Source organism: Stegastes partitus, unplaced genomic scaffold (assembly GCF_000690725.1).
Source record: "Stegastes partitus isolate 25-593 unplaced genomic scaffold, Stegastes_partitus-1.0.2 Scaffold1261, whole genome shotgun sequence".
In the NCBI taxonomy this organism is placed as follows: domain Eukaryota; kingdom Metazoa; phylum Chordata; class Actinopteri; family Pomacentridae; genus Stegastes; species Stegastes partitus.
Window position 1 is genome coordinate 20,412 of NW_007578992.1, and position 11,764 is coordinate 32,175.

Below are 11,764 nucleotides of genomic sequence, written 5' to 3' on the forward strand. Positions count from 1 at the left end.
TTTTATTTTCCAAGTATTTCAAGGACTGCCCTATGAAGGGTTAACATGCACTTAAAGGGGCTATGGTTAACAATTAGGACTAATAATAAAAAAAAAACAAATCAATTAATTATTATGTATATATGATAAAGCATATTTTAAGAAATCCTTTTGCCTCTAAACCAGCTGTTTCTTCTTCTTTTTTTCTTTTCTCTTTTTAACAAAACTTTTAATTAAGCTAGGACTCTATTTTGAAAGCGCTGCCCAGACCACTTCCGGTTCCTCCTCGTAGTTTCTGTCCATTGACACACATCAGCAGCAGAAGGTTGGTCGACACATTCTTCAGTGTCTCCGAGTGTCTTCAGGGTGTTTTTCTGAGCGACAGTCGGACTGTGTTCAGGTCTCCGGTCGGCAGCAGGTGAGTCCAAACCTCTGAGCTGCTTTTACGCTTCATGTGACGCAGTTTGGTCGAGCTGAAGCCGCCGCCGTGTTTCTAAGTTACTGCTAACTTTTCAGTGTTTACTCGCCGGACAGGCCCATCGGAGGAAAGTGAAAGTAACGCAACACGAACAAAAAGAGAAACCTTCGTGTTCCAGCTTTACACGGACACGGTGGCCACATGCTGGTGTTAAAGCAGCATTCATCCCCTCCGTGTAGATTTACTCAGAGACAGATTAACCCTGATGTGTCTTAACACGAGCCTCTGTGTGTGTTGGTGAATTGTGTGTTTGTGGCAGTGAGTCATTGTGTAAAGGCACACACAGCTGTGTTTTATTGTAATGTAGTTGATTGTGATCTTGTGACCGGCTGCTTGCTGTCTGCTGTTCCTGCTGCATGATGAAGCAGTGAGTCACTCCCTGATGTCAGCCAGGGGAGTTTTTAAAACATTAATCTGATCCAGAACAGAGACTCCATCCAGTGTTTACATTTAAATTCATATTGTGATTATTCCCACACAGCCAGTACACATTTTAGATGTTCTGTAGACACCAATCAATGTCCACTTTCATTGATTGATGGCTTTGCAGAGAGAGTTTTCTTCCTGAAGTGGGCGGGAGCAGCACCAAAACAAGCAATTACACATTTATACAGTACATTGCAGCCCACCTAATGTCACACCGCTTCATAGAATATCCCGTTTATAATCATAAAATATCAAAGTCCCAAATCATGTCCTATATAACCCACGGTAAATTTATTATCATAGAACTAGAGAGCCCTCAGTAGAGGCATAGCTGCCCAATGTATGCATGACCTTTGTCTCAGGGTCACATGTTACATCACCAGTTTATAGGCCTCGAATGTCTTCCTAAGTTAGTAAACTTGTGTCTTTTTGTGCATTTTCAGTCATACAGAGCTATTTCTGGGAAGTGCGACCTTTGACCTCTGTAGCATCAATTCATGTATTGACCCCAAAATCTAATCACTCCGATAAGGGACTATACTGAGGTCATGTATGGAGTTTTAGGTTCAAACTCCTCCCCTGTAAAGCACAAGACAACAAACACACACATACGCAGGCATGATTACTCTACGGTTGCCCATCGATGGCAACTACAACGTCATAAAGTTAGTTGTTTTTATAACAAAATTCCTCGAAATTGATTCTTGAAATAACTTTTGCCTGTTTAAAGTCACGGTCGGCTGATCGTTACGGCTCACGGGCCGAGTGTCAGTCATGCGTGGCAGATTATCTCACCGCAGACAGCCGCGGAAGACAATGTGTTTGTTTGTCCGTGACCTGCTCACCTGAGATCTGATCACTGAGTTATTCAAACACTGTCTGACATTAATTAGAGCAAATCAGAGAGAATCACATTGTTACAGAGCATGTCGTCACTCATAACTGAACTGCTCAGCGAGTTAATCATGATAAGTTAGTCCTCTGTATGCCTTCTGATTATAGGTAATAACTAGTAAATAACTGATGGGGTGGCTTTTCAGGGCTATAAGGTGGCGCAAGGTGGTTAGCACTGTTGCCTCGCAGCTAGAAGGTCGCCGGTTCGCATCCCGGTGAGGACACCCAGGATCTTTCTGTGTGGAGTTTGCATGTTCTCCCCGTGCAGTGTGGGTTCTCTCTGGGTTCCTCCCACACAGTCCAAAAACATGTTGGTTAATTGGTGATTCTAAATTGTCCGTAGGTGTGAATGTGAGTGTGCTTGGTTGTCTGTCTCTAAGTGTAGCCCTGTGTCCCCCCAACAAAGGTGAAATTTCACTGAAGCTCTGTTTAAATCAAAGAAACTTGTGAAAAAATTTCCATTTTGGCTTTACGTATAAACCCCCGTTTTTCGTCACACAGATACAATTTTCTCAGTGCTCCATCGTTACAGACACTTTGATACACTAATCTTGAAGCCTGCTTACTGGAATATCCCAGATATAGTCGTAATTGGACCAAGGGTGTGATAATAAACACTGTATTTCTAGCTGAAAAACTGAAAGATGCACTGTGGGGAACATGTAAAAGCTTTGACTGATTTGCTAAAAAAAATGCCACAATGTGTGACCTTTAAGCAAAAGAAATAATAAAACAAAATAAAATACTCAACCACCAGTAGAAGTCCTGTATTCAGAACCGTACTTAAGTGAAACTATGTAAGGATTGTTAGTAAAATATACTTTACATATTGAAGTATTTGTGCAGTAGAATGATACCTGTCAGTGTTTTAGTCTGATAGAGGATGTTTTTATATTATTATTGCTGCTGTATTCATGTAAATTTTGCATTTTGCTGCAACACATTTTTAACATTGAACAAATTTCAGCTGCTTTATTTACTGTTGGGTAGTTTAGTCATCGTGTCTTTATAGAATCTTTAAAATGTGAACTTTTCATGAATAACAGCCTGGTTTCATCTTGTTAAGGATAAACTCTCCAGCTAATCCAATTGGAATAAAAAATAGTTTACTTGTTTAAGAAGTGGCTGAATTTTCGCACCTCATAAAGGGACACGTCATCCTTTAGTTTATCACAAACTTACTGGGACATCTGGAGATATACTTTTGTGACTGGACACAAATGATATGAGAAGTTGTAGTCGGAAAAGTAACGGAAGGTGTCAGACACATGTAGTGGAGTGAAAAGTGCATTATGTCCTCATGTAGTGGATCAGAAGTATAAAGAAAAAGACAACTACCTCAAGTTTTTACATAAGCGTCACTTGATGCTTCTGTACATTCCACCACTGCAACATAGGAGGTGAAAGTATGACACACATAGATGCATTTTAACTATTAATCTGGTTCAATTCCTAAAACCTGTGTAGTTGTTTAACACAGTACTTAAAAAGAATTTCTATATTCAGAATGATAAAGCCACTTGATGACCTCTCCCTAAAGCTCGTCTCTCTCCTCTCAGCATCATGGCGTCTGGAGGCCCCATGATGAACGGCGACATCTCTCGCTCTCCCAGTCAGTCGGGCACGCTGGAGGAAACGCTGCAGCAGATGAACATCCTCATTCAGGAGAACAGAGACCTGAAAGGTGAGGGCAGTTGTCTGTTGGGTTAAGAAGTACATTGTCCCTGTTGGAGTTTAATTTGTTGGTGCTGCAGCATCCGATCACCCAGGTCCTCATCAGGTCCGCTCAGAGTGTCTCAGGTCAAAGATTAGTGGATGTGGTGTTTTTAAAGGCTCCCGTCAGGTTTCAGACTTGCAGTGTGTCAGAGCAGCCAGAGAGAGGCAGAACGCTCCAGGAAATGAGAAAGGAGCGTAATTCAAATGAGCTGCCGTGTTCAATGTGCATTTATTCAAATTATTTAAATAGTCTGCCTGTTCCTCCATCACAGAGGCTCTGCGTCAGACCAACCTGACGATGAAGGAGCGCTTCGAAGGGCTGTCCGCGTGGCGGGAGAAGCAGCGGCAGGAGCGGGACTTCCTGGAGAGTCGGCTGGAGGAGGCTCGGGGTCGCATGGAGACGCTGAACCTCCAAAACCAGGAGCTGAGCAGGAGGCTGGAGGAGGGCGGGAGGGCAGGAGGAGCCCCGGGAGGACGGCAGGTGAGGTTACATGCAATGTGTTACTTTTCTACTTATGAATCCTTCAAAAAGGGAAGCAAGACACCCAGAAAGCTTTTGTTGTTAGCTATGGTGGAATCAGAGTCTACCGCTGTGAGTGAGGCCATCAAGTTACTTTTCATCCCCGTTTATTACAGTATCTCATGAGGTGGTCAACAAACCTCTGTGACTGCTTCACACCACTCATTGCTTTCTGCTGGATATTTTCTCTATTCTGTATTGAAACAAGGATGGACAGCTGTGGGAATCGTAACATGTCCTCTACAGTTCTTCCCATCTTGTCCCTTAGCGTCTCTCCTCCACTGTGTCCTGCTCTGAATCCAGTTTCTCTTGTACAGCTGTAGACCATGTATTACTGGCAGCACAAACGTCCCTGTCAGCACTGGCCTTTTTTCAACAGCTTTAATTAATCAGATGCTGTAGTTTTCTCCTGCTGGCACAAAGTTTACTTCAGCCAGCATTTTTCTTTGCAGCTTTGACTGAGATAAACTCAAAATATGACAATACTTAGATCTGCTGGAAGCCCCGTCTTTTCCTCTCTACACACTCCATCCTTTGTTTAGCTTCTTAGTTAGTAGCTGACGTGAGCTGCTGTGTGTGAATATCATCATCATGCATCAGTCTAAACCCCAACGCCTCTGTATATACTATACACACTGTATATCACATGTTATATTTTATTAAACAACCCGCTCTCTTTGATGTGTTCATTCATCGTCCACCTACATCAGGTATTTTAGGCATCAAAAACGACAAGTTTATTGCTAGTAACTGTAATGTTGCACTAAACTCTGGTTCACTTTGAATGTGCTCTTTCACACATATCGATCGTTGTACATTGTAGGTAAACGCTCATTTCCTTCTGTCACCTGTTGCTCTTGTCTAAATGCTTGTGTTTTATTTTGTGTAAGTACTGTGAGAGTCAGATTCCTTGTGTGTGTTCACATACTTGGCCACTGAAGCTGATCACATAAACACAGTGTTAAAATGTTACTGTCCAGTAATTTATACTGGATTTATTCTTCTGTCAGACTGCATTGCAAGTAGATTAACCTTTCACCTACTTCTGTGTCGCGCAATGTCTTCTCCAGACTGCCGAGCTGGACGCCCTGCGTGCCCAGGTTGCTCGCCTGCAGGCAGAGAAGAACGACCTGGTGGCGCTGAACTCTGAGCTGCAGCTGAAGGCCGAGCAGGACTCCAGAGACGACTCATTTATTGAGATCATCAAGGTGTCGGTGAGGATATTCAATAAAAGCAGGAAAAGGAAGAACCAGATACTGTGATTATTACATGTCATATCAAACTACAGCAGATCCTTTATTCTCTGAGTGATGATGAAATGATACATGGGTGTTTTTGCTCTCAGGATGGGTGCGTAGAGGGGCTGAATGAAGCTTGTGGTGCTGAGCGCAGCAGACGTCCAGACCTGAGCATGACGTCGTCCCGGCTGGACTGCGAGGAGGTGACGGTCAGCCAGCTGCTGCAGTCCCTGAGGAACGAGACGCAGAAAGGCGAGAGGCTGCAGACCGAGCTGCAGGCTTGTGCTGCCAGGTAGAGGACAGACACTTAAAGGAGCAGTTCATCATTCAGTGATCTGCTGTCACCAAGGCAGCTGGAAATGACTTCAGTTTCAGCCAGACTGTCCGTTGTTCCTTGTGCTTTATTAAACTGAGTGATTTAGAGCAGTGGTCCCCAACCACCGGGCCACGCAGAGAGAATGAAAACGTTTTATTTTATTTCCAGCGGAGTCTGCAGGGTGTTTTATTTTGAAAAATGACTAGTTCCTCTCCTGTCACTTCTGCTTGTGCTTGTTTCCCTTCACTTAACTGTCAGTTTTAATGCCCGGATGTGAAAGGAAGCCGTTAAAGGAAGTCGTTAATGTAACCACTGCCGAAATGAATAAAAACCAAACTTCTCTGGTGAGCTTCTTTGAAAAGAGGAAGAGACTCAATGCTGAGACAGAAGAAAAAGTAAATGAATATTTAGCAATAAAGAGTAATTCCATTCATTTATGAAACTTCACAATGAGCGGTCTGTAGAAAGTTGTCTTACTTGAAACCGGTCCGTGGTGGAAAAAAAGTTGGGGATCACTGACTTAGAGAATCCAAATAGAAGGAAATTAAGCTGTTTTTCCATTTTTATGTTTTGGTTTTGTTCCTGTGTTTTCCATCCATTTTTTTCATTTTGTTTAATGTGACCTCTTTTGATTCATTCAACAGAATCAGAGAGCTGGAAGAGAGGAAGCCTAGTGCCGAGGAATCAACACAGACAGCTGAGCAGCAGACTACAGAGACCAAGGAGGATCCTGCAAAGGAGGAGAAGGTTTTCTTTTTTTATTTTAACTCAGTAACAGCAGTAGTAGTTGTATTAACAGCACTGCTACTGCAGACCGAACCCTCTGATGTCTTATTGTTGTCTCCTCGCTATTTACCGTTTTAGTAATCGCTCTGATTTACAGGAAATGAAGCTGCATAGTTTCATTTTGCTTTTGTTTGTAACACTTGTTTACCATCGTGTAAATATTTCAGGCAGCTTCCGAGGTGGAGAATCTGAAGTCTCAGATGATGCTGCTCTTCAAAGAGCTGCAGCAGGCCCAGAGCAAGCTGGACGAAGCAGAAGGCATGAAGAAGAACCTGCAGGACAGGTTAGGCTCACGCAATCACAAACGCACCGTGAAATCTTTACATCCGGGTCACCGCTATAGCTGAGCTGGTCGAGCTGGTGACCCATGAACAGGGGCTGCAGTTCCCCGACGCAGGGTTCGAATCCTGCCCATGGCCATTTGCTGCAGGTCCCTCCCCCATTCTTCTCCCCACTTTTCTGTCTGTCTCTCTACTCTCCTGTCAAATAAAGGCAAAAAGGCCAACAACAAAAAAAAAAAACTTAAAAAAAGAAATCTTTACATTCACATATCTGGCAAAGAAACAGTCACAATGAAAAAAACCTGTCATGTGTTCCAAAAGTGAAGATACAGGATATAAAAAACACACCCGTTGTTTATCGGTTTTTCTTACCCATCATCCTTTTGATGCATACTGTGTTTGTTGTGCCGTGCAGATGTCGGGAGGTGGAGCAGGACGTGGCGACTCTGAAGGCTCAGCTGGTGGAGAAACAGGCCGTTCAGTCGGAGAACGACCGGCTGAAGCTGCAACTGGGCAGCGTGCAGGCTCAGAGCCTGATAGAGCAGAGGAAGGCCGGCGAGGAGAGGTCAGAGGACACAGAGACACAGAAACACTTCCCAGCAGTGATCAGCCTACAGTGTAATTACACACATACAGACATGGAGTCATAGCAACCGCCTCATGTCCTCCCTCACAGGAACAACCTGGCCCAGCTGAAGGATGCCTACACCAAGCTGTTTGAAGACTACACTGAGCTCAAGGATGAGAAGAAGAAGAGAGAGGTAACTTTATGTAGTGTGATGAGGACTTTTGTTGTTGTATTTTTTTTTTTTAGCACAGATGGTTTTTACCAAATCTAATGCAATTTTAAGATGATAAAAAAAAAAGACATGAGAGCCGGATGTATTTGACCTTTCATCTCCTAACTGGTCCTGCAGTCTCGGTTGGTGGAGAAGGACGTACTGGATGAGCTGCAGCAACGGCTGACCGCTGCTGAAGAAGCCCTGGTTGTTAAACAGAGCAAGATTGACGAAATGAAGCAAGAGATGTTCCAGAAGGAGAAGGAGCTGGAGACCATATCTGTGTTCCAGGCTCAGGTGAGTGGCTGTAAATGTGGGAGCACTTTAATTTTTATTACATTAAGTATCCCTGGTTATTCTCACATAGCTTAACTTTCGCAATACTTTCAGGAGTTGAGTATTGTTACAGTGTGGTGTTAATATGTTTTCTTCAGTAAAGGATCTGCATAGTTCCTTCATTGCTGACCTTGCATGACAGCATGAATGCCCTCATCACTGTGCTCTCTGCAGGCGGAGGTCTACTCCTCAGACTTCTACGCAGAGCGAGCAGCAAGAGAGAAGCTCCACGAAGAGAAGGAGCGTCTGGCTGCTCAGCTGGAGTATGTAAAGAAGCAGAACACCCAGATGCAGGAGGAGATGGACTCACTGGGCCGGTATGCACTCAGACAGAAGACAGTTTCTTCTCACATCTTTCTAGTTCAACCACTTTGGACTGAGAGAGAAATTATTAGTTGTATTAAACTGAAATCTTACCTACGTGTCAATCAGTCACAGGAAAAAAATCTACACTTTGTCTGTAGATGAACTCACGCCCGCCGATAGGGGGGGACAAACGGGTCTGTTGTCCCGGGCCCAGACTGGGGGGGGGGCCCAGAACTGGACCCTCACTGAATTATGGATTTTTTTCCCCAAAGAAGGGCTATTAATGGAAAGAAACAGGGCAATATTTGAGTTAGAAGTTTTAATTTGTTGTCGTCTGAACTGTCCTTGATATGTTTGGAGTTGCCCTCCACCCCCACCTCCAACATAAAATGGTTTGGTCCCTGATCAACATCTGATGTCCTTTTATTGGAAGTTCGGATTTTGCACTTCAGCACCAAAATGTCCGCTCAGCAGAAGTCTGGTGCTCAGAAAAGGAAAAAGAAGAGAAAAGGAGAGGAAGAAAATAGAGGCCTTAGAGATTTGCTTAAAAAATACTTTAAAAAAGGTGGTGACACGAAGCTGGAACTAGTAAAGTCAACGTAGAGCGAGGTAAGAAACAGCGGAGCCAACGTTTGTCGGCCTTGTGACGTTATCTGGCTAGCTCTTAATATCCATTAGCTGTGATAAAAATCCTGACAAAACATGGGCATCTAATATCATCTTGTCCCGGGCCCAGGGAAGGCTGTCAGCTGGCCTGGATGAACTAAATGGGCCACAGCACACTGAGGGTTCTTTATCTGCGAGCAACATTAAACAGAAAAGGCTAGAATTTGCAGCATATGAATCATTTGAACCTGGTTATTTTACACTGAAATGATAACTTAAAGTTGTAAAAGCATGGTGGTGTTTACAGGTTGCCTTGTCCCCCTGTCGCCCAACACAGCTGATTCATTCTGAAAGGCTGCTGATGGAGCACTTTTCTTCTTATGAAAGTAACAGCGATAATTTTCCAATTAATGAGAGCTTGGTCGGCCAGTTTGATCTACCAACCGATCGACCAGTGGACCTGAAAACCGCAGCCCTAAAAACGACACTTTGCTGCCTTTGCCACACGGTTGTTTTCTTCTTGTGGTCCCAAAGAGCTCACAAAGAAATAACTGATGTTCAAAATTAATAGCAGAGTCTGTAACTGGACTTTGTGTATTAATAATTACTAACAACTGCACCAAAGGTCTGTTTTACGGTGATTTACAGTCGGTTTCATAAAATCGTCGTTTTGCTTTTTACACCACATAAACTCAGGACCAGAGTTCACTCCAAATTGGACCATAAACTTCCTTCTCCAGCAGCTTCAGATAAGTGGTTTTGTTCCCAGCGTAGGTCGATTGGTAGCTTTCACACTAGAACAAAAGAGGCAGAACAGGATAAAATAACATTTCTGACTCCGCTGTGGCACGCAGCAATAGAAACACACTGAAAAACACATATTGAACAAGATAACTGTGGAGTGACATATAAGCACAATGTCCTCTCTGGCTTATCTGAAACCCTTATCAGTCCCTTTGTTTCTTTGCAGACGCTCACTGAATGAGATGCAAAGGAGACACGTGCCCCCGGCAGGAAGTCCACATGGAGCAGGCGCCAGTCTGGTTGGAAGAGGTAACTGTTGCCCTGAGTTCAGCCTTACAGGCAGACCTTCCTCACAGGCTGCCTACAAGTCCCACATTCTTTACTTGATTGAAGACTTTGATTGGAGGACTTTTTTGATCATTAGCTACTTTAGAAAAGCTGTGAACATGACATGAATATATTGGAACCTTACAGCCGATTCAGTAAAACTAAAACGTTTTCAGGTCTATGAGCTGCGTCTTTAATAAATGTTGAATTTAAGGTGATGTATTTAAACATCCAGTAGACACAGAGGTACTTAAACATCTACTTGGAGTTGTCTTTTCAGTAGCTTCACAAAGTTTCATGAAATAGTCACTCTCCTTTTTGCTGTAATTCATTTTCCCCCCAAAATGTATTTCTTTAGCAGCAAAATGCTACAAAGCGTTCATCAGCTAGTTGCTAACTTGGTCCACGTGTCTTTTGGTGCTGAGCAGGTAGTACACTGTGGGTAAACCAGCTTTTTAACCAAAAACACTCAGAGTGAAAACACATTAAGGAGAGCAGTGAGTGTGAACCAAGACATTATAGTTAAATTAAACCAAAATAAATCACTGACCTCAGATCCACCTAAAGGAAACTATAAAGTTTGCTGAAATTTCTCTGTAGGTTTGTCACTACTTGTGACAACTTTCACATCATGCATAGTTATTTGACCCATTGTGTATATAAAAATATTGACAGGTGCAGCTTTCGTCATACAACATGACCTAGAACACAGGACTGTTGGAACTTGTTGTTGTAGAAAACAGTCTGAAACGTAGTGCAGCTGGTGGAGTTACCACAGTGTAACTTGAGTCCAGCAGATCAGAGTGGTGATCAGTGTGTGTCTCTCTCAGGTACCGACTGGCAGCATCAGGGGAATATTCCTGAACACGCCTGTCCCAAATGCAACGAGATCCTGCCCGACCTGGACTCGCTGCAGATCCACATCATGGATTGCATCAACTAGACCTCCATCTTTACATCAATCACAATAACAGCGACTGCATTAGCACCTTAATCTGAGTCTTCCTCTGCTTTGACCTGTACCTCTTCTATCTGATCCCTGTGACGTCACTCCACAGATCCCATGTAAGATCCATAGCATTCATTCTAGGACGGGAACACTTGGCTTTTCAAGGCGTTTCAGTAGAAGGAATTCAAATGTATGGAGTCTGGAAATGCATGTGAAGAGAGTTTGTCAGCTCTAGTTTGTTGTACATTTAAAAACTGCTCTCAAGCATTTGGAACAGATTAGAAAATCTATCACAGGACACATCCTCCAGTCTGGTTTGGGTCTATGCCATCTGGCACAGTCTCTTTGATGCTGTAGCGACTGGAAACAAGCTAAGAATGAAATTCTTCAGGGCAAAACAAGTCTGGAACAGCAAAACAGCAACTACACGAACCCTTCGGTGAGATTTCAGTTCGGCGCTGTCTGCCTGTCACGTGCACATTAATTATTCAACCAAAGTTAAGCCTTTACCAGTTGCATTTGTTTACTAAGTATTTGGTTGCTGAAGGCTTTTTATATTTTTGAAGGTTTCCTTTTCAAATTAAAATGAAAATTCCTTCTATATTTTTTCTCAGTAAGGATATTTTAGCTCATGATTTGGGTTTTGGTGTTGGTGGGGGGGGAAGGAGCATGCACCATGTAGGCACTTTAATATGAAGATCTATATTTTATTTGGACTCTGAAGATGACACCTGCTATTTAGAACATATATTTAACTAGTTAATCGAACTGTTATTGTAGTGCAGGAGGCTCCCAGTGGAGGCTTTCTGATTCCATGTTGTCAATCTGTGAAAGAAAATAAAATTCTTTGCAAATTTCTGTCTGATTTTTGTCTCACTGTGATGTAACAGAACCTTTATATATTACTAAAACATTTAACTAATGAGAATTTTTTTTAAAAATCACATGAAAGGGATAGTTTGGTTCCTTTAAGTTATTTTTTACATTTTTTTTGAGTTTCATGAAGTCTGTTGGTATGACCCAGTTTGGAGGAGCAGCACAAAGGCAAGGCAACGTCGACTGGACAGAACTGGCAACAAAACA

At 42.9% G+C, this 11,764-nt stretch overlaps 1 protein-coding gene across 1 annotated transcript; it reads left to right on the forward strand.

Moving 5' to 3' along the window:
* The first annotated feature begins 282 nt into the window (after positions 1 to 282).
* Positions 283 to 11,539, forward strand: optn (optineurin). The gene is made up of 13 exons (XM_008297945.1): positions 283 to 397; positions 3,337 to 3,461; positions 3,766 to 3,974; positions 5,084 to 5,227; positions 5,359 to 5,543; positions 6,212 to 6,314; positions 6,521 to 6,636; positions 7,050 to 7,199; positions 7,311 to 7,395; positions 7,552 to 7,710; positions 7,924 to 8,066; positions 9,632 to 9,714; positions 10,563 to 11,539. Exons 2-13 carry the CDS (start codon positions 3,341 to 3,343, stop codon positions 10,673 to 10,675), a joined length of 1,611 nt encoding a protein of 536 aa, XP_008296167.1. The 5' UTR covers positions 283 to 397; positions 3,337 to 3,340; the 3' UTR covers positions 10,676 to 11,539.
* Positions 11,540 to 11,764: the final 225 nt, after the last annotated feature.